At 37.6% G+C, this 20,902-nt stretch overlaps 1 protein-coding gene and 1 long non-coding RNA gene across 5 annotated transcripts in view; one reads left to right on the forward strand and one right to left on the reverse strand.

The window, feature by feature from the left end:
• GALNT10 (polypeptide N-acetylgalactosaminyltransferase 10) overlaps positions 1-20,902 on the reverse strand; it is a 167,674-nt gene that overhangs the window by 78,276 nt on the left and 68,496 nt on the right. The window contains exons 1-3 of one of the 2 annotated variants that reach the window (XM_074212553.1): positions 9,061-11,835; positions 4,061-4,163; positions 2,532-2,670 (exon numbers count right to left, since the gene is read on the reverse strand). In XM_074212553.1, coding sequence (XP_074068654.1) covers positions 2,532-2,670; positions 4,061-4,163; positions 9,061-9,063 — 245 coding nt within the window. In that variant the 5' untranslated portion in view covers positions 9,064-11,835. Of the gene's footprint in view, positions 1-2,531; positions 2,671-4,060; positions 4,164-9,060; positions 11,836-20,902 lie in introns of those variants that run through there. The other variant, XM_074212552.1, reaches the window with a different exon arrangement.
• The window catches only part of LOC141506106 (uncharacterized), a 79,273-nt gene that overhangs the window by 50,738 nt on the left and 7,633 nt on the right, over positions 1-20,902 (forward strand). The window contains exons 3-4 of one of the 3 annotated variants that reach the window (XR_012473770.1): positions 9,149-9,258; positions 13,779-14,094. This is a non-coding gene — a long non-coding RNA (uncharacterized LOC141506106). Of the gene's footprint in view, positions 1-9,148; positions 9,259-13,778; positions 14,095-20,902 lie in introns of those variants that run through there. The other 2 variants (XR_012473768.1, XR_012473766.1) reach the window with 2 other exon arrangements.

Raw genomic sequence — 20,902 nt, forward strand, 5'->3', positions numbered from 1 at the left:
ACCATGTTGGAAGGCAGCCTCACTGAGGAACTGGCCCTCTACTGATAACCCTCACAGATCCCCAGCTGATGTCTCAGCTCTAGCACAGCTGAGCCTCCTGGAGAAGATAGCTAAATTTAAGTTATTTGGGCCAGGTTGATGACTAGAATTATAGATCTCTCTAGGATCTGAAATGTGTAAAAACTGTAAAAAGATTAAAAATTCTCCCATGCCCTAACTGTCCAAGAAAGACCAGAAATAACTTGTGTATTGATGCCTTGCAGCTGCTACCAGCAAAATCTTCCCAATGTACTTTCTGATTACTTTATGCTCCCTTCTCTGAAACATTTCAAGATTCCCCATTACCTATGAAAGAATATGAAGTCCTTAACCTGCTATTTTCCCAGCTTCATCTTAAACTATTCAAGTTTTCAATGTTCAAACCAACTGGGGTGACTAACAGTTCCTGATTGTTGTTAAGTCTTCTTCCATAAAGATGCCTTTCCTTATATCTGCCAACTCCTATCCTTGCAATGGATTTGTTTGTTCCCTATTTATACTCTTTGAAATCCTTGCCTTCCTTTACGACTCACTTGCTACCTTTTCTTCCATAAAGCATTCTCTGATCTTCCTACTACCACTAGCTGAAAGCAATATATCATAAAAAAGTTTCAACAAAAAATATTTTTTCCTTTCATTTCTACTACCAGCTAATTTTTTAAAAAAGGAAAAAAAACCCTAAACTCTCCTAACAAAAAATGGCTAACCAAGTAAAATAAATTCCTAAAATAGCTATATCCCAAAATATGTCTCATTTTGCACTCTTACACTGATCATCTCTCTGGAAGGCAGTGAATAGTTTATAGAATTGTGGTTGGTCAATCACTGTATTTATAGCTGTTGCTATTGTTTAAATTGTTCTCTTTCTGCTTATTTCACATTAATTCATGCAAACCTTCCTGAGTTTCTCTGAAACTGTCTGTTTCATCATTTCTTACGGCACAAAAGTATTCTATTACATCTATATACCATAATGGGGCCTCTCTCAGTTACTAATTCACTGCCACTACAAAAGAGCTGTTTTAGATATTACTGTACATATTAGTTCTTTTCCTCTTTTTTCTTGATCCAATCTCTCCAACTTTTGATTTCTCATACTATTTTAAGAAGTCTCCTATACATGAAAATACAATTTGGGAAAACTGAGTGCCAGAAAGACATGTGATTTGCACATATGATAAAATTTTTAGTGTCTAAGCTAGGTCGAGAATCTAGATGTCCTGATTTCCAGCCCAGGTGAAAAGGTAAAATTTAAAACAAGTGTAACACATCATACTAAAATGATCCTAGATAAATTTCTTTCTTGGGTCAATAAATTATGTGAAAAAAATCAGGGGCTCTGAATATTAACTGGTTATTGAAACTGATTTGGGTCACATTAATAAGTTTAGCCATATTACACATTAAGTCATAATATTGCTAAAAAGTGAGTTTGGTGGAAAAAGCAGCAGCAGATCAGAGGCAGAACCCCTTACTGTTGTCTGCCTACAGTAATTTCAGCTCAGGGAACCCTAAGGACCTTGAGAGAAAAGGAACCACAGACTCTACTGTCCCTTTGGGCAGGGGCTTCTATCTGAGCAGCAGAACTGACATCTACTAAGTAGTGATGGGAGAAGAGTTTATATTAACAATAACAGCTTAATTTCTACAGCATTTTATAGCTTACAAAGTACTTTCTTTACAATGATTCTGGGAAGCAGAGGTACAGGTATTATATCCATTTCACAGATAAGGAAACTAAGGTCAGAGAGACTGAGAGCTTACTCAGTTAATAAATTCCAGAGCTGGAGCTTTTACTTAGGTTTTCTGACTGAAATTCATTACTTTTTCATGATACCTTTCAGATTTTTTTTATTGCTTAGAGTGCAATATGACAAATTAAAAGCTATAATCTCCACAGCTTTAATACAGTTTTGAGGCTTTTAAATCCTTGTTCCAACCCCACTAATACTGAGAAAAGAACATGATGTATTGTGTAGAAAATGTACTATATTAAAAAACCTAGTATACAAAGGTAAAGACAACGTTTCTGCTTTCAAGGAGCTTATATTCTAATAGAGAGGGAGCACAGGATAAAAATAACTAATATCTGATGACAAGGGAAAGGCTAAAATCTAGACCAAAACAGTATGACTTTCAGTTAAGGTGGTAAATAAGGATCTAAGGTTCAGAGAAGGAGATAGCACCTGCTAGACTTTGAAGCAAAGCAGGGAATCCTACAGTCCTTGACTGGGTTGTGTGCATGTAGAGAGTTCATTCTAGATACTTAAGATGGCATGAAATAAGGTACTAAAGACCAGAGAAGGCAGGAGGGAAATATGCTAAAATAAGGCTGGAAAGGGAGTATGGAGCCAGATTATGACCTCAAAGTCAAGTGATCTTATTTGATAAACAGTGTTCAGTCACTCCGGGGTTTTGAGCAGGGAAGTTATGCTGTCAGAGCAAGAACAGGGATTAAGAGATATTAGAAGTTTCAAAGAAGGCAGGCTTACTTTGGGTGCCGGATATCAGGTAAGGATCGATTCAAAGCAATTTTATCACTGACAAAGATGTTAAATCCATTTTCTCTGTATGCTTGGTCCACTCGTTCTGCATCTGTTATGGGATAAGGCTTTCCTTGTTCTCCATTTCCTAAAGATAAAAATGTAAAAAAAATGTAAAAATCACCAAAGTAGTAACAATAGCAATTCTAATTTCTATAACAATTTAGAGTACACAAATTGCTTTTCTCACATTATCCTTATGTTGCAGGAAGGGATGACAAGGTGATTCAGAAAAAGTTGGGCTCCAGAGTCAGGGGATCTAGATTAGAATTCCACTTCAGACTCTTGCTTGCTGGGCAAGATGTTTACTTTCTCTGAGTCCAATTTCCTCATTTGTTTAATGACCTGATACTGTCTGTAGCAGCTGCCTCAGAGGGTTTTTATGGGAATCACATGCATTTACTTTGGTCCTGGAGTTAGGAGGACCTGAGTTCAAATTTAGGAACAGACAGTTAATAATTACCTAGCTGTGTGACCTTGGGCAAGTCACCTAATCCCATTACCTTAAATTTAAAAAAAATAAAGTACTTTTAAAACTTTATAATGTAAATATATACACCATTGATTTATGAATGAAGGAGAAAAAAAAGCAATGATTAAATTCTACGAACAAAAGCACTATGCTAAGCGCTGGAGATACAAACAGAAAGGTAAGACAGTTTCTATTCTCAAGAAGTGGCACATCTGGGAAGAGATATACAGAGGAAGTTTCTGGAGCTAATAGGCTATAAAGGTTTAGCAGTACTTAGGGTGAATTGGCAAAGAAAATGGTAATAGCATTTTCTTTAATGTTATTTCTATTGATAAAACCCTATCTATTTCTGATGTGGATATATTTGATCATGCCAAGGGGTCTGATGGCAAGAAATTCATTTTCTGAATCTTTGGTATTTATGGCTGCTGAAGCAGGGGATGGCAGCACCTGCAGGTCACAATCACATCTCCACAAGTGTGGAAAATGGGTTGGCTGGACTGGAAATGGGGCTGATGGTCTGGGGTCCAATGCTATATCCAGGGATATTGGAATTATCTGCCCACTGGTAAATGTCAGCTATTGTTATCATCGTCATTCTACAGATGAGCAAACTGCAGCTCATGGAAGGAGGAAGTGGTCAAACAGTTTTAGTGACTCCAGGTCAAGGACCTTTCTATTATAGCCATGTTGCACTTAAGCTGCTACCATGAAAGAACAGTATCTTTAGTTGGGTCATTATGAAATCTGCAGGCATTATACCAACCAATCTGAAGTCTTAATGTGGTATATGTCATTTCTGTGACATCAACTCTTTCAGGTTTCTTTTGAGTCACAAATGGAAAGATCCTTTTGCAGGAGCAGGACTACCTCATCTTCATAACTGTTTCCCTTCTGAAGCAATGTAACTGCTCATCCTCTTGTCTTACTACCATTAGAATCATCCCACCAAAGACACAATGCAGAACGTCTTAGCTGGGAAAACTGAAAATACAACTATACATACCTACTCGTTCGGCATCCTTTATGATTGCTTCTTTATCGTGCCAATCTTTTCTCCTCTGGCCATCTCCAAAATAGATGCCCTTCCTTTGTCTTCTTTGTTGTCCCTAAAAGAAAACAATAACATGATCAGGTTAAGGAAATGGAATCAAATATATGTGGAGAAACACTACAAACCCAACTCTTCTGTTTAGGCAATGTTCATCAGGCATTCGAAGTTCATTTAATCAATCGATTTCAATGACTAGAACACCCATATTTCTGTATTCTTTTACATTTTACAAAGCACTTTTCACATTAAACCACCCTGTGAAGTCAGGAAAATGTTATTAGCCCCCCCCCCCGTTTTATTCAGAATGAAACTGCAGGATCAGAAAAAAAGTGACTTGCTCCTAGTCACAAAATTTATATTAGTCCCAAGATTTTGAATCCAAGTATCTGGAATCTGAGTCCACACTGAGCATCCTTTCTCCTCTGCCAACCTGCCTTTCAGGTACCCACAAAAGTTTACATTGCACTCTCCCTATTCCTCTTCTTTTACACTTTTCATGCTTTCTCCTTGTTTTGTTATTTGTGAAGGGTAACATAGCATGGTAAAAAGAATACTGGACTTGGGAGTCAAAAGCTGAATTCGTATTTTATCTCCGATATTCTCTACTTGTGTGACATAGTCGATTAGCCTCTCTGAATTGCTAAATGAGGCTAACAAGAACAATTCTTCTCATTTAAATGGAACAACAAGGTTTTTGAAGAATTTTCCTCAAAACAAATCTATAATGTAGTTCATGTATTGTTATCACCTTTTAGAGATGAGGAAACTCAAGTTTATCAGTGTTAAATGAAATGTCTGAGGTCTCCTGACTCCAAATTTAATTATTCCCCCAATGACTCTTTTGCACCTACCATTATACACTGTGGTTAATACAAAGTGAACTGTATATATACATGCATATATTATATATATATATATATATATATAATATATGCATTTATTATCACCTAATTTTCAAGATAACATTGTGAGCTAGAAAGTACAAATAATATTGTTCTGCTTCTGACATTCTGAACTTTGATACCAGACACTTGGCTGCAACCTTACTTTGGAATTTCTCTCAGTGCATGGAAATTCATACCCCACATCCATATTCATGCCATCCCCCCTTCTCCTACTGGTAAGTACTTCACAAGAAGTACTTCTATTTTGGCTAGCCAACATTCATTCTTCTTTTGGCTCTGCTCTAGACTTTCTGAACTTCATGCTTTTTCACAATAATTAATTTCTCATATCAAGTATGTTTCTATTTAGATTTCGGTGTCTGTTCCCTACTCCTTCATCTTAGCACTACCTTACTAAACCCAGTAAAGAGGGCATTTTTTAGAATGAATAAAAACACAAGGAAATCACAAATGGCATGTTCCATATTCATTCAGAATTTAATCCTGGATTATATGGGCAGAAATTATGTTTGTTAACTTATTACTATGAAGTCTTAAGGTGTTAAGAGGTTGCTGGAAATTTCTTATTCCAGAAGGGTATTTGAGTGTGAAGATATGAAGATATTTTTTTCCATAAAATGATATAGTAGAATGGGAAAGTGCCCAGGAAGCAAGAGTATACCACTTAAGAGTGATTGTAGATAGGCACTCTCTGATAAAACTTTGAAACTAAGGACTCTAACTAAACTTTTGAGAGACAGAACCCACAGAGGGACCCAGAGAAGCAGTTCTCCTACTCAAGGTAACCTGGAAAAGAGCAGAAAGGCTCTGCTCCCCGGGGTCAGAGGGGTGGCCCGCCAGAGTGAAAGAGCTTCAGCCTCCCGGAGGCAGCCCCAGGGTGCTGGGAGCCACGGCTCACAGCAGCAGGGGAGTCTCCTGAGCTACACCCCAGGGAGCACCAGGCACAAAGTGGGGGAACAGCGGGGGACCTCTGCTAGAGCGGAGCACGTGGAGCCCAGCCCTCAGGACACACAGCAAGCAGGTTGGCCAGCCCAGATCCAGGAACAGAAGCAGGCAGAGCTGGTAAGCAGGAGCCCCCAGGGCATGAGCCCATTGAACCTACGGAGGGGAGTGGAGAGAGAGACTACAGAGCTCTGTCCTCTGCCCCAGGAACAGGACTCTGGGGCTCTGACCACATTCAGATCCTGATCACAGTCTAGGCCCCCCAATAGAACAGCAGGGCCCCCTCCACCTCAGCCCCGTGGCAGAGGGAGGTTCTTATGGTCATTCACAGACCAGGAGGGAGGACAGAGACTCACACACTAAGACCCTTGTGGGAGTGTCCCAAAAACTCAGGAAGCACCCCAAAACCAGGCCCAGGCTGGGAAAATGAGCAAGCAGAGAAAAAAGAGGAAGACCCTTGAGAAATATTTTGCAAATGAGCCCAAGAAGGATCAAAATACTCAGTCTGAAGATGAGGAAGCACAAGCTCCTGCATCTAAAGACTCCAAGAAAAACAGAAATTGGGCCCAGGCTATGACAGAGCTCAAAATAGACTTTGAAAATCAAATGAGGGAGTTAGAAGAAAAACTGGGAAAAGAAAGAGAGATGCAGGAAAAACATGAAAATGAAGTCAGCAGCCTAGTCAAGGAAATCCAAAAAAATGCTGAAGAAAACAGCATGCTAAAACCCAGCTTAGGTCAAATGGATAAAAAAGTTCAAAAACTTATTGAGGAGAAGAATGCTTTAAAAAGCAAAATTGGCCAGATGGAAAAAGAGATAAGAAAACTCTCTGAGGAGAACAAATCCTTCAGACAAAGAATAGAATTCAGGGAGATTGATGAATTTACCAGAAATCAGGAATCAATACTTCAAAACAAAAAAAAAATGAAAAGTTAGAAGAAAATGTGAAATATTGAAAAAACAACTGATATGGAAAACAGACTTAAGAAAGATAATTTAAAAATTATTGGAATACCTGAAAGTCATGATCAGGAAAAGAGCCTTGACATCATTTTCAAAGAATTACTACAGAAAAATTGCCCTGATATTCTAGAAGCAGAGGGCAAAATAGAAATGGAGAGAATCCACCGATCCCCCCCCCCCCCGAGAAAGATATCCCAAAAAATCAACCCCCAGGAATATCATAGCCAAGTTCCAGAATTCTCAAGTCAAAGAGAAAATATTACAAGCAGCAAGAAGGACACAGTTCAAATATCATGGAGCTGCAGTCAGAATTACACAGGACTTAGCAGCATCTACATTGGAAGCTCGTAGGGCTTGGAATATAATATACCAGAAGGCAAAAGAGCTTAGAATGCAGCCAAGAATCAACTACCCAGGAAGGCTGAATGTCCTCTTCCAGGGAAAAAAAATGGACTTTCAATGAACCAGGGGGATTTCAAATGTTCCTGTTGGAATGGCCAGAGCTGAACAGAAGGTTTGATCTTCAGATACAGGACTCAGGTGAAGCATAGAGATTGGAGGAGAAGGGGAAAATATGAGGGACTTAATGAGGATGAACTGCATGTATTCCTGCATAGAAAAATGACACTGATAATACTCATATGAACCTTCTCAATTAATAGAGCAGGTAGAGGGAGCTTTTATAGTTGAAGCACAGGAGAAAGCTGAATTCGAAGATAAAATATGGTGTAAAAATGGAGTCAATAGAAAAAAGGGAAATGTAATGGGAGAAAGAAAAAGGAGAGGGGGAATAGGCCAAGATATTTCATATAATAAGATTTTTCTTTATTACAATGAGCTACTGAAATGATATGGAAGGGGGGAGGCAAGGGGGAATGAAGGAACCTTTGCTCTCATCAGAGGTGGCTAGGAGAGGAAACAGCATATATACTCAATGGGGTATAGACATCTGGAGTAAGAAGGAGGGGGGAGCAGGGGGAAGGGGTGGGGATGTGACTAAAGGAGGAGAGGATGGACCATGGGGGGAGAGTGGTCAGATATAACACATTTTCTTTTTTACTTCTTGCAAGGGGCTGGGATTGGAAGGCCTGCCCAGGACCATAGGGCCAGGTGGATGCTAGGCCTAAGGGGTGGTATGGGGGCTCAGGGCCTCTTGGCCCCAGGACCAGGGATCTGTCTGCTGTGCCACTCAGTTACCCTACAGCAGAGTCAGAGTGAAAGGAGAGAGAAAATATAGTACATGGTAGTGGAGAAATAAGAAAGGAGGGAGTTGCGATCAGCAATGGCAACGTTGGAAAAATATGGAAGTAACTTTTGCGATGGACTTACCATAAAGAATGTGATCTACCCATGACAGAGTTGTTGGTGTTGGAACAAAGACTGAAGCACATTTTTTATTATTATTATTTGGGGGAGGGTACAGGGCAAATGGGGCTGGGTGGCCTGCCTGGAGACGCATGGCAGGGTGATTGTTGGTTGTCTGAGGCCAGATTTGGACCCAGGTGCTCCTGGCTCAAGGGCCAATGCTCTGTCCGCCACCCAGCCACCCCTACTATTATTTTTTGCAGGGCAGTGGGGATTGGGTGGTTTGCATGTCACACGGCTGGGTGATTGTTGGGTCTACGGGGCTGGATGTGGGCTTGGGTGCTTGTGGTTCCAGGGCTGGTGCTTCGTCCATTGTGCCACCTGGCCATACCTACAATTATTACTATTATTTTTTTAATTTTAATTTTTTTTCTCTCTCCCCTTTACTTTATCGCTCAAGCAAGTTTATATTTATGGGAGGAGAGGGTATTTTGTTTACTCTTAAACAAGAATATTTTATTAATGTAAAAAACATTTGTACAAAATGAGAATAAAAAATAAATTTAAAAAAGTGAAGCAAATTATTTCTGCATTCTAAACTTTGCCTTTCTTATCTGTAAAATGGGAATAACAATACTTTCGTGACTTACCTTATGGGCTTCTTATGTGTGCATGCATGTATGAATAAAACTGCAAAGACAACAAAAATACAGAAGATGGAAAAGATTTGTAAAGTTTCTCTTTTTAATTAAAAAAACACTTTACCACTAAGAAGAGTGGAAACCACACATTTGGACTATAACAAAGGTAGAGAATAAATATTTTTACAGCACTTACCATATGTAGGTATTGTACTAAACATTTCACAAAAATTATCTTATTTTATCTTTATAGTCTTTGATATGTTATTATCCCTATTTTACAGATGAAGAAACTGATACACATAACAGTTAAGTGACTTGCCAAGGGTCACATGGCTTGCAATCAGTGTTGAGATGCTGAATTTGAGCTCAGGTCTTCCTGACTCCAGGTCTAGTAAGTACTCTATCCAATGAACCACCTAACTGTCTCTAATACCACAATCCCAGATATTTTTCTTGAGGAAACAGAAATGGCATCAAAGAAAACAAAGATAAACAAAGCACCTAGGTTAGGTTAACCCAAGTAGAAACATAACAGAGATAACATTATTTTGAGCATGTTGAACCTTGGTCTCTGAAAGAGAAAAATAAAGATATGTAGAAAATCTTCCACAACCAAAATGCCTACTTCTTCTCCACCTTCCCACTCTCTATATATGCATACAAATATATACATATATATGAAAAATAAAAAATCTTAAGAGAATAATCTTGGGGGCAGCTAGGTGACACAGTGCATAGAGCACCAGCCCTGGAGTCAGGAGGACCCGAGTTCAAATCTGGTCTCAGACACATAATAATTACCTAGCTGCGTGACCTTGGGCAAGTCACTTAACCCCCTGCCTTGTAAAAACTAATAATAATAATAATAATAATAATAATAATAATCTACATATCCATCAAAGGCATGCAGGCTTGGTGAGTATACATGAAGGAATAAAATAAGCATTTCTTAAGTATCTACCATGTGTCAAGAACAATGCTAAGAGTTTTATATGTAGTATACCATTTGATCCTCACACAACTCTGAGAGTTGAAGAATTTGAGGTATGGAGAGGTTAAGTGGCTTGCCCAGGGTCATATAACTAGTAAATATCTAAGGATAGATTTGAACTTGGGTCTTCCTAACTCCAAGGTTATGATTTTATCCACTGCATCATCTAACTAGCAAAGGAAACAGGATTAATTTGGACAGATGATTCAAAAGGAAAAACCAAGTAGATGAAGAATAGGAAACTAAAAAGTTATTTTTTTAGGGTTTTTTTTTTACAAGGTAATGGGTTAAGTGGCTTGCCCAAGGCCACACAGCTAGGTAATTATTAAGTGTCTGAGGCTGCATTTGAACTTAGGTCCTCCTGACTCCAGGGCCACTGTTCTATTCACTGCACCACCTAGCTGCCCCTCTAAAAAGTTATTTTAATGTTCCTAAATTTCTTCCTGAAACAAAGACCCATCTATTTAACACTCCTGCTCTTCTCATGAAGTGACATGCCCATGAGAAGCAAAAGACACACAGTCTCCAAAGAATACTTAAGTCAAATATCATTCTAACTATGTATAAGGAATTATAAAGAAGTGGTATAAGGATGTCATAAAATAAGATTTCTTAACTAATTTTGTGTCATGGACCCCTTTGAGCACTCTGGAGAAACTTGTAAATTCCTCAGAAAAAAGGTCTGTTTACATTCATAGTTCAAGAAAATACTAAGTTTCAGTTAGAGGTTAATGAAAATAAAGATGTAATTTTCTTTTCTTTTCCTTTTTTTTTTTTGGCAAGACAATGGGGATTAGATAATTTGTCTAGGGTCATACAACAACCATCTGAGGCTAGATTTGAACTCAAGTCCTCCTGACTCCAGGGCTGGTGCTCTATCCATGGTACCACCAGCTACCTGCCCCACTAAAGAGGTAATTTTTTTCACCCATACAAGTTCGTGGGTTCCTTGAAATCTCTTTTGGGATCCCTTGTGACTATAGGTCCCAGGATAAGAATCTTGGCAAAAAATAAACAGAAGATTGAAAAAGAAGTGACAGTATGAAATAATGATGGATAATTGAGGTGCTCCATTGATATTCTGGTAACATTCAGAGAACTCAAGAAAGGAATTCATCAGCACATTAACTAAATTCTCTTGCAGTGACCTTATGAGAAGAGGTGAACAGGAGTCATAGGATTTATTTTACACAGGTAGGATTTAAATTCAGGTCTTCCTGATGCTGTGTGCATTGCACTCACTATAGTCAACACCATACTGCCTGCCCCTGACATGCAAGATGGGCTGACATGAATGCACTATGGTTTATATCACTGGAGGGACTAAATACAGGCACAGGTTCATAGACTTAATGGGATTAAATATTGTAGAGAGTGACGGGAGGAGAAACCCTTAGAGAAAGTCTTTTCTTTTAATATTTTACTTTGCTCCATACATGTAAAAACAGTCCCAGTTTTCTCATATCCCCTCCAACACTTATCATTTTCTTTTTCTGTCACATTAGCCAATCTGATAGGTGTGAGATGGCATCTCAGAATTGTTTTAATTAGCATTTCTCTAATCAAATAGTGATTTAGAACATTTTCCCATATGACATAAATAAGCTTTGATTACTTTATCTGAAAACTGCCAGTTCATATCATTTGACAATTTATCAAGTGAGGAATGGTTCTTATTTTTATAAATTTGATTCAGTTCTTCATATATTTGAGAAATGAGGTCTTTCACAGAGAAACTTGCTGTAAAATTTTTTTCCACAGCTATGATTACTGTGTACATCATACCATCCTATTTTCCTCCTTTATCCTCTTCTCACTCCTTTCACCCTATTCATCCTCAAATGTTTTACTTCTGACTACTGCCTCCCCCAAATAGCCTTCCCTTTTATCAGTCCTCCACCCTACCTCTCTTCTTTTCTTCCCCTCCTGCTTTTCTATAAAGTAAGATAGATTTCCATACCCAACTGAATACATATGTGATTCTTGAGGAGAGAGAGAGAGAGAGAGAGAGAGAGAGAGAGAGAGAGAGAGAGAGAGAGAGAAATAGAAATGTGTGAAGCAGGGGAGCACAAAATAAATATGGAAGGTATATTAATAAATAGAATATAGATTTAGATTGATTCCTGTAAATAATTTCTTCTGTTGTCTCTGTTCCTTTTAACTTAACATTCCACCAAGGAAATCAATCAGCATTCCCACAGTCAAATTCTGTCTCATACACAAATGGAATTTTAATCTTTTGTTTAATCATGACTTAAGTGTGCCTGGCTCCAGTCAGGGCAAAGGAAGAATAGCTCACTATGCAAACCAACAGTTTTCTTTCTGCTTAGGAAAAAGATTTGTCAGAATATATACTCATCCTTAGTCTGACTCCTCAGTATGAGTTCAGTGAATGCATTTACATTTCAAACTAAATTAGTTCATAAAAAAAAAAATAAGGTTAGAAGGAAAATTTAAGATGTTATCAGTCTGATCCAGGATTGGGAAAAAAAGATTCTACTATGAGTTTTTTGAAGGTCTTTTTTTTAATAAAATATATCCAAAGTTTATTTTTGCTGTGATACTCAGATTTTTGAATACAAACTCTCTACTTTCAGAAGAAAAGCCATATATATGTATTTACCTGCTAAGCAATTATATAAATATATAAAATAATAAAACACATATGTGCATATATCAATATATATAATTATGTATACATATACATGAACAACAAATATAATTATGTATAATTTTTATATGGAGAGAGAGAAAGAGAACACTCATCCACTTGATATTATTTTGCCAACCGATATTTAAAACAAAAAGAATAATTATATAGCCCTAATCTATTTACAGAGTGCTCTCAAAAACAAAAAAATCCCATGAGGAAAGTTGTACGATTATTATCCCCATTTTAGAGATGAGGAAACTTGCCCAAGATCATAGTTAGCAATTAAGAGAATCAAAATTTGAACCAAAGCCTTTTGATTCCCAGACTAGATCTGCTTCCAGTCTACCATAGTACCTCTTTACAGGTCAAAGGACTTAACCAGTACTCAAAATTGTAAGGAATCTTGGCATACAGCAAAGAATGAGGCTAAAAGTGATTTTAGAACATAGACTAATGGATGAAAAATGTTAAAGCTAAAAATCTTTAGAGATTACACAATTCACACCCATCAGTCAGGGAAGCTGAAGTCCCTCAAAGGCAAGTGCCTTGTCCAAGGCAAAACTAACTAATTATTGGCAAAGGTGAGTCTGGAACCCAAGTGGCTTAATTCTCAATCCAAAGCTCTTTCCATTACACATGATAGCATCAATGGTAAGGTTACAAGTCAGTCTTTGTTGTAATTGAACAAGTGGATTGCTATTGGAAAAATCCAAGTGAAAATTCTTTTCTATAATTGGAACTATTTTGTTAACTGTCAAAGGAAAATTTTTAGATAGAGATGAATGATCAATTAATCAACCAAAAAACATTTACTAATTGCATATTATGTAAAAGTCACTGGAGACATAAAGACAAAATGAAATAGTCCATCCCTTCAAGAAGTTGAACTCCTCATGTACCCATCAAAGTAAATGCAAGTTAATTTGGGGAGAGAATGTAAAGGGGAAGGGGGTACTAGTAGTCAGGATAACAGGAAAGGTTTCAAGTAGTTGGTGGCACTTGAGCTGAGCTTTGAAAAAAGCTAGGGAATCTAAGAGATGGAAATGAGGTAAAAAGTCTGCCAGTGGAATGGGGCTGGCCTATACAAAGAATGGAAATGAAATGTCATTGGTGAGAACAGAGAAAAGGACAATTTGAATTGTCAAGGGTCTAAAGGGGAACTGGATCATTGGCTAAGAGAATGTCCTTAAGTATATGAAAAAATATAAGTTGAAACCAACACGTGAAAGGACTTTAATTACCTGAGTAGTTTGTATTTTTTTCCTAGAGACAACAGAATTCACTAAAGCTTTATGAGCAGAAGAAGGACAAGGTCTCACCTGTACTTTAGGAAAATCACTTTGGAGGTTGTGTGGAATGTGAATGGGGAAAGAGAGAAGGTGATCAATTAGAAGACTACTGAAATGATGGAGATAACGCTGGCTGCATGACACAGTAGGTAGCTCAATGGCACAATGAACAGAGTGTTGGGTCTGGAATAAGTAAGACCTAAATTCATATTTAGGTTGAATAAAGAAACAAGACTTGAATTTTAACCCTTGCTCTGCAATACGAATTTGGGCAAATCAATTTTCTAGGTTCCAGTAAACTACAGATTGTTGCTTGTTTTTGTATGATTTTTTTAAGCTAAGAAAAGTAGAAATTTGCTCCTGTGCCCACTGATGATAGTTTGCCAACCCCTGGACTGCATGATCTTAAAGATTTCTTGAAGTTGGGAATTTTTTTGTTCTAAGGTCTGTTAAAGTTTCCAAAAGACCCTTCAGGCTTCTATCTCTTGACATTCAAGCATTTCTTCCAGCTCTAACATACTATAAGTCTAAGATTCAAAACAGCAATGAGGATTCAGTCTTTCACGCCCCAAGTCATACTTGTTCCATTATTCTCTATACCAGCTGCACTGTGTCCAATTTGCTCTGCTCCAGTAATTCTTTATCCTCTGCCCTTCTAAAACATAAGGATGACAAAAATCTGAAACAAAAATGATCCTACAGTAGTCACCTATAGTGATCAAAAAAGCAGTTTTTTCCCCCAATTTGTGGGTAACTTTTCTTATAAAAACAACTGTCAGTCTAAATGGGGGCTTGTCCTATCTCGTTATTGTCAATGCCATCTCAATTTTATTGGAGAGCTTTCCTCAGTATAGAGAAAAGACTAATTACTCAGACTTTCAATTTTTTTAAACAAAGTAGTACTAGAAAAATTCCCTTTTATACTTAAGGTGTGAAAACTCATTAAAATATTTTTAAAACCCAAGGAACAAAAACAAAAGATTTTCCTACTGAGGCAGCAGGTTGCAATTTGACTGGCTCAGAGAAACACAAGTCCAAGAGACATAACTCAATCCTGAAAACTGAATGCTCTATTACCAATGCAAAGCAACACAATTTCAAAATGTAAGGAAAATCACATTTAAGAAGGGCAAATCAGGGGCAGCTAGGTGGCACAGTGGATAAAGCACCGGCTCTGGAGTCAGGAATACCTGAGTTCAAATCCAGCCTCAGGCACTTAATAATTGCCTACTGTGTGACCTTTGGCAAGTCAATCCCATTGCCTTAAATAATTTTTTTTAAAAAAAAGAGAAAAAAATGAAGGGCAAATCTTGGTTGTTTTATCTTATAACCCACATTTGACTGCAAAATTCTGATATCACCATCACAGAACCTCTCGAGTCTCTCCTGTAGGTACTACTGACTTCCATTTTCTCTTTTCCAATACAACTTACTTAGTTCATGTAATCTTCCAAATGAACAGTTTTGATTGGTCCTCTCTACTCAAAAATGTTTGATAATGCCCCTTGCCTACTGAATAAAGCATATACTTAGCTTTATTGCCTGGCCTAGTTATACAACTTTCAAAGGCTTAGTTCACACATGCTAACATTCAAGGCAAATTGGTTAGTTTGCCTGCTAACACTGATTTCATATCCAGTACTCTCTCAATATCATAACTGGAATTAAACAATCCTGCTTCCAGGACCTTGGGCCCATGATCTTTTTTTTTTTTTAAACAGGGTTAAGTGGCTTGCCCAAGGCCACACAGCTAGGTAATTATTAAGTGTCTGAGACCACATTTGAACCCAGGTACTCCTGACTCCAAGGCCATGGCTTTATCCACTACGTCACCTAGCCTCCCCAAGGGCCCATGGTCTTTTAAAAGAAATATTGTAAGTTTAATTTAATTTGGTTTTTCATATACAAGCATTTCTTTTCTCTCTCCTTCCACTTTCTCCTCTTCCTTAGGGGAAAAAAAGGAGAAACTGCAAATCCTTATAACAGATATGCAAAGTCAAACAAATAAAAAATCCTTTGCCCATGTCACAAAAAATTGTATCTCAAACTAAGTCTATCACCTTCCTATTTTGAGATACTTAGCATGCTTCTTCATCAGTCCTCTGAAATTTATCAGTGCACTGATCAGTCCTTCAAAGTTGCTCATCTTTATAATGTTTTTAATTGTATAAATTATTTTGGTTCATACTCACTTAGTATCATTTTTTTCCTGAAGAAGACCATGACCATCAGAGAGATGATTTACAAGCACATAAAGTGGATTTGAGTGAGGGGGGCTGTTAAGTCACCAGTCTCACTTTTTCCTCCAGTCATCTGGAGCCAGTGGCCAGATATGAATTAGAACCAGAGATGGTGCTAGGTGTGAAGCAATCAGGGCTAAGTGATTTGTCCAAGGTCACACAGCTAGTAAGAATCAAATGTCTGAGTCCAAATTCAAACTCCTATCCTCCTGACTCCAAAACCAATGCTCTATCCACTGTGCCACCTAGTATACCCTTACAGTAGAGGGAGTATTGATTCATGATCTTCTGTTTGCAGATGATTGTGCACTCAATACAGCCTCTGAAATAGAGATGCAAAAAAAGTATGGATGGATTCTAACACAGGTGCTCCATTAGTCAGCACCACACTATCCATATGTGGAACCATAGATTACAACAAATGGAGAAGTTTTGAGTACTGTGGACAAGTGCACTTACCTTGGCAGTGTTCTTTCTAGGGAGGTACACATTGACAATGAGGGTGGCACACTTATTTCCAGAGCTAGCTCAGCATTTGGGAAGCTCCAAAAGAAAGCATGGGAGAGAAGAGGTATTAGACTGACACCAAAACTGTTCTGTCTACAGAACACCTGGGGTAGGTGTGTCATATCCTTTCTTAGTTAAACTGCCTAGCATTCCAACATTACTACAGGGAGTACAATGATGATGGGCTGGACACACTGTTAGAATGCCAGACATAAACTTGCCAGAAAGACTATTCTATGGGAAACTCACACAGGGCAAGGGCTCAAAGGGGGTCAGAAAAAGTGGTATCGTGACACCCTGAAGATCTCTCTTAAGTTTTTTCTTAAGAATTGATTATGTAGCATGGGAGACCCTAGCACAGAACCACTCAGCATGGCATACCTCATCAGTGAGGGTGCTGTGCTCTATAAAGAAGGCAGATTTGAAGGAGCTCAAACGGAACATGACACACCTACCCCAGGTGTTCACAGGGACTACTTGTACCCGACCTGTGGTAGAGCATTTCGAGCTCATATCAAGCTGATTAGCCAGTTGGACACACTGTAATTGGTCTCAAACAAAGTGATGTTATTTTGATCTTTTTCAAATATGAAGGACAAGAACTACTCTGCATCAGTTCAAACATTTCTTCCCATGTTTCTTTGTATTATTCTTTAGTTATTTCTTCTGCCACGATATTATCTTAAAGAGTAGTAGCAGTAACAAAAATAGCAATCACTTATGTCCACACAAGTAGTATATAAGGCAAGTAATTTTTCATTTATTCTCATTGGGTCCAGTTTTTTTTAGCTTTAAAATGAGAGTAAACTAAAGTGGTCCCTTCAAAGTCTAAAGTTTTTGGACCCTCATTTGAAATAGTCTAGTCTTTTCTAGAAGATTCTTAGGAAGGTGGGTACCATGTGACTATTCTCAAACAAAATAAAAAAAAACCATTCCTAGGATTATAGACCTTAACCAGAAGGGGTCTCAGAAACTATCCGATCTCACTTTACTGATAAAGAAACTAAGGAATAGTGAGGTTAAGGAATTTATCCACTAAGGTCACCAAGTCAGTAAAAAGCACCAGAGGTAGAATCTCAACTCAGACTGGTTGATAATGGGTTCAATGTTCTTTCCCCTGACCAACTGCTGTTTCTTTAAACAATAACAAAAAACACAATAATCTAATGTTAGGCTCCTACACCTATTAAAATACTCTTATAACAAAAGAAACCCGGTTAAAATTAATGAGAAAAGACAACATGCCTGACACTGTATAGAACTCTCCCCTCCCACACTACTGCTCTGTTGAAATGAGGAAAGTATTTCGATATTTATTCTTCAGGCCATGATCAATCATGGGATCACAGATTTAGAGATGGAAGAGATGTCAACTGGAATGTTTTGTACAACCCCCTCAATTTTCAAATGAGGAAAATGAGGCTCAAAAAGCGAAGGAGAGAATAAATATTAAGTACTTGCTATGGCGTAGGTACCATGCAAAGTGTTTTACAAATATACCATCTCATCCTCAACATAACCCTGGAAGGGAGATACTATTATCCCATTTTACAATAGAGGAAATAGAGGCAGATTAATGTTAAATGACTGGTCCATGGTCACAAAGTTAGTTCGGGGTTGAATTTGAATAGGTCTTCATGCTAATACCAGCACTCTAATCCAAATTTAAGCATCTGTTTTTTTAGTGTTGTTGTGGTTATATTATAGTCATTATTCTCCTCCTAGTTCTCTTTTTAAAAAATTCTGTATCACTTCATATAATTATTCATATTTCTTTGAATTCTCACATTTTTTTCTTATGGTATAAAATTATAGTCATAAACTTCAATTTATTTAGCTGTTTTCCAAAGAGTGAATATACACTTTATTTCTAATTCTTTGCTACTACAAAAAGTTTTGTTATGATCACTTTGGTATATATGGACCCTTTCCTTCTGACTTTGATTTCCTCATGGGATTGTTGGGTCAAAGGGTAGAAACGAATAATTTAGTAACTCTTCTTTCATAATTTTGTTTTCTAGAATGACAACTAATTTACAATACTATTTATGAAGAGTGTAGTAATTTTCCTAACTTTCTGCACTCCCTCAAACACTATTTCTATCTTTTATCACTTTTATGGCCAATCCCCCGAGATATCTCTTGACCTTCTTGGGATATCCTGTGATCCCCAACACTAATTCCAGGACTCTACTTTGTTTATACCCTATGACTTGGATTGACCTAGAACCAGAATGAGCTCAAGAGATAATGGAAGGGGCGGCTAGGTGGCGTAGTGGATAAAGCACCGGTCAGGAGTACCTGGGTTCAAATCCGGTCTCAGACATTTAATAATTACCTAGCTATGTGGCCTTGGGCAAGCCACTTAACCCTGTTTGCCTTGTAAGGAAAAAAAAAAAGCTTATATCTGGGAGGGCTAGGTGGCGTAGTGGATAAAGCACCGGCCTTGGAGTCAGGAGTACCTGGGTTCAAATCCGGTCTCAGACACTTAATAATTACCTAGCTGTGTGGCCTTGGGCAAGCCACTTAACCCCATTTGCCTTGCAAAAAAAAAAGAGATACTGGAGAAAGCCATCAGTCTTCACCCTAGGAATTATCCATTAGGCTAGCCTAGTGCTTCATCATCTAATTTCGCTGGATGATTCTGCATAAATATATATAGTAATCATCCAGTTTTTGAAAGGTAGGGTAAATTTATTTATTTGCATATAGTACTATTCTGAAATAAAGGTTTTTCTAAAATCCTAGGACAATTTGTCAGAAATTATTTAGTCTATCTTCTCCCCCACCCCCTTTGAGAAGCCCATTAAAACATTCTGTATAAGGAGCTATCCAGACCATTTCTAGTGACAGCTTGCTTCTGCTGCCCTCAATATAAAATTTTATCTTAAATTCAATTGAAATTATTCACTGTAACTTCCTACTCCTTGTTCCGAGTTATATCCTTTGTAAAAAAAAAAACCACACAAAAAAATAAGGCAAATTCCTCTTACAGTCCATCAGATATTTGAAGACACTGCCAACTACCCCATAACTCCAGTAATATTTTGTGATATACTCTGTGGGAACAAGTCCATGCAATTACATTTAAATAGCCTTAATGGAAAAGGTCTTTACTCTATAATTCCATTTATAGATAAATAAAAACTTCCATCATCCTATTGTATAGAACATGTAGTACAGGGGCTTGAAGTTGAAGACATGGGTTCTAGTTTTGGCTTGCCTATTAACTTCCTAAGTAACCTTGAGAAGATAATTTCCCTTTTTGGGGGTTCCAATTTTTCATATGTAAAATGAAAGTGGGCCAGATCTCTAAAGAAAATTGCAGCTTTAATGTCCCCTCTTTTAAGGTTTCTTTTAGAAATAACATTCTCTGTCCTAAGTCTCCTTACTAAACTGCTTATATTGTTTTCTTTTCAGTTGTGAGCATCTATGTTTTATGGTTTGTTTATGAAAGTAAGGTATGTGTGTCTGGATAGGAGATATGAAACTTGACAATCCTAGGGAGAAAAAAAGGTCACTCAAAGATTAAATATGGCTAATAAGGTGCTTCTGAGGATCATTATAAAAATAAGATTGGATGACGATGCCAGGCAAAGGGGGCTACATAAGGGAGTGGCAGTGGTACTCTACTGCCTACATGCTCTTCTAATATGATTTCTAAAAGAAATAATTTTAGTATCTCATATACATATGGAGCTTTGTGTCTACAAAGTGTTTTGCATTTAACATAGCAATTCATTTCTAGGAAAGCTCCCATGGTATTAGGAGTATAAATATACCCATTTAAAAGAAAAAAAATCTAAGACTTTATTCAAGATGTTAACTCATTGACTACAGCCACAAAGGTAGAAAGTGGGATATCTAGAAATCAAACTCAGGATGAGGACCTGATTCCACTCCAGTCTTTTCCCTGCTAGGCTATTAAACAGATTTTTCAGCTTTTTAATCTTTCCCCTAGCTTCTTAAATGCAAGGGAAGTTTCATTTTTGTCTTTGTATCTCCAAAACTCAATTCAGTTCCTGACAGTAAATCCTTAATGAATGCTGAATTGAATACCTTCACAATTTTTGTATTCCAATTCTCACTGACTTTACTCCTGAAGAAATGACAGTCTCTCTAATATTGAGGAAAACCATAAACAAGTTCTTAGTATTTAATTAATTCAAGTAACAGTTCTCATGAGTAACTGAATATATGAGTAAGTGAAAGAAAAGAAGTCCTGGTCTTGGCCATTAGGGACCTGAAATCCAATCTTTTTTGACAGCAACCAAGACAGGGAAGAGTCAAATTGGTGAAGTAAAGACAGTGACCAAGTCACTCACTTCATATTTCTGGGCAGCATCTTTTCTCAC

The sequence above is a fragment of the Macrotis lagotis genome, chromosome 1 (genome assembly GCF_037893015.1).
Source record: "Macrotis lagotis isolate mMagLag1 chromosome 1, bilby.v1.9.chrom.fasta, whole genome shotgun sequence".
NCBI classification, from domain to species: domain Eukaryota; kingdom Metazoa; phylum Chordata; class Mammalia; order Peramelemorphia; family Peramelidae; genus Macrotis; species Macrotis lagotis.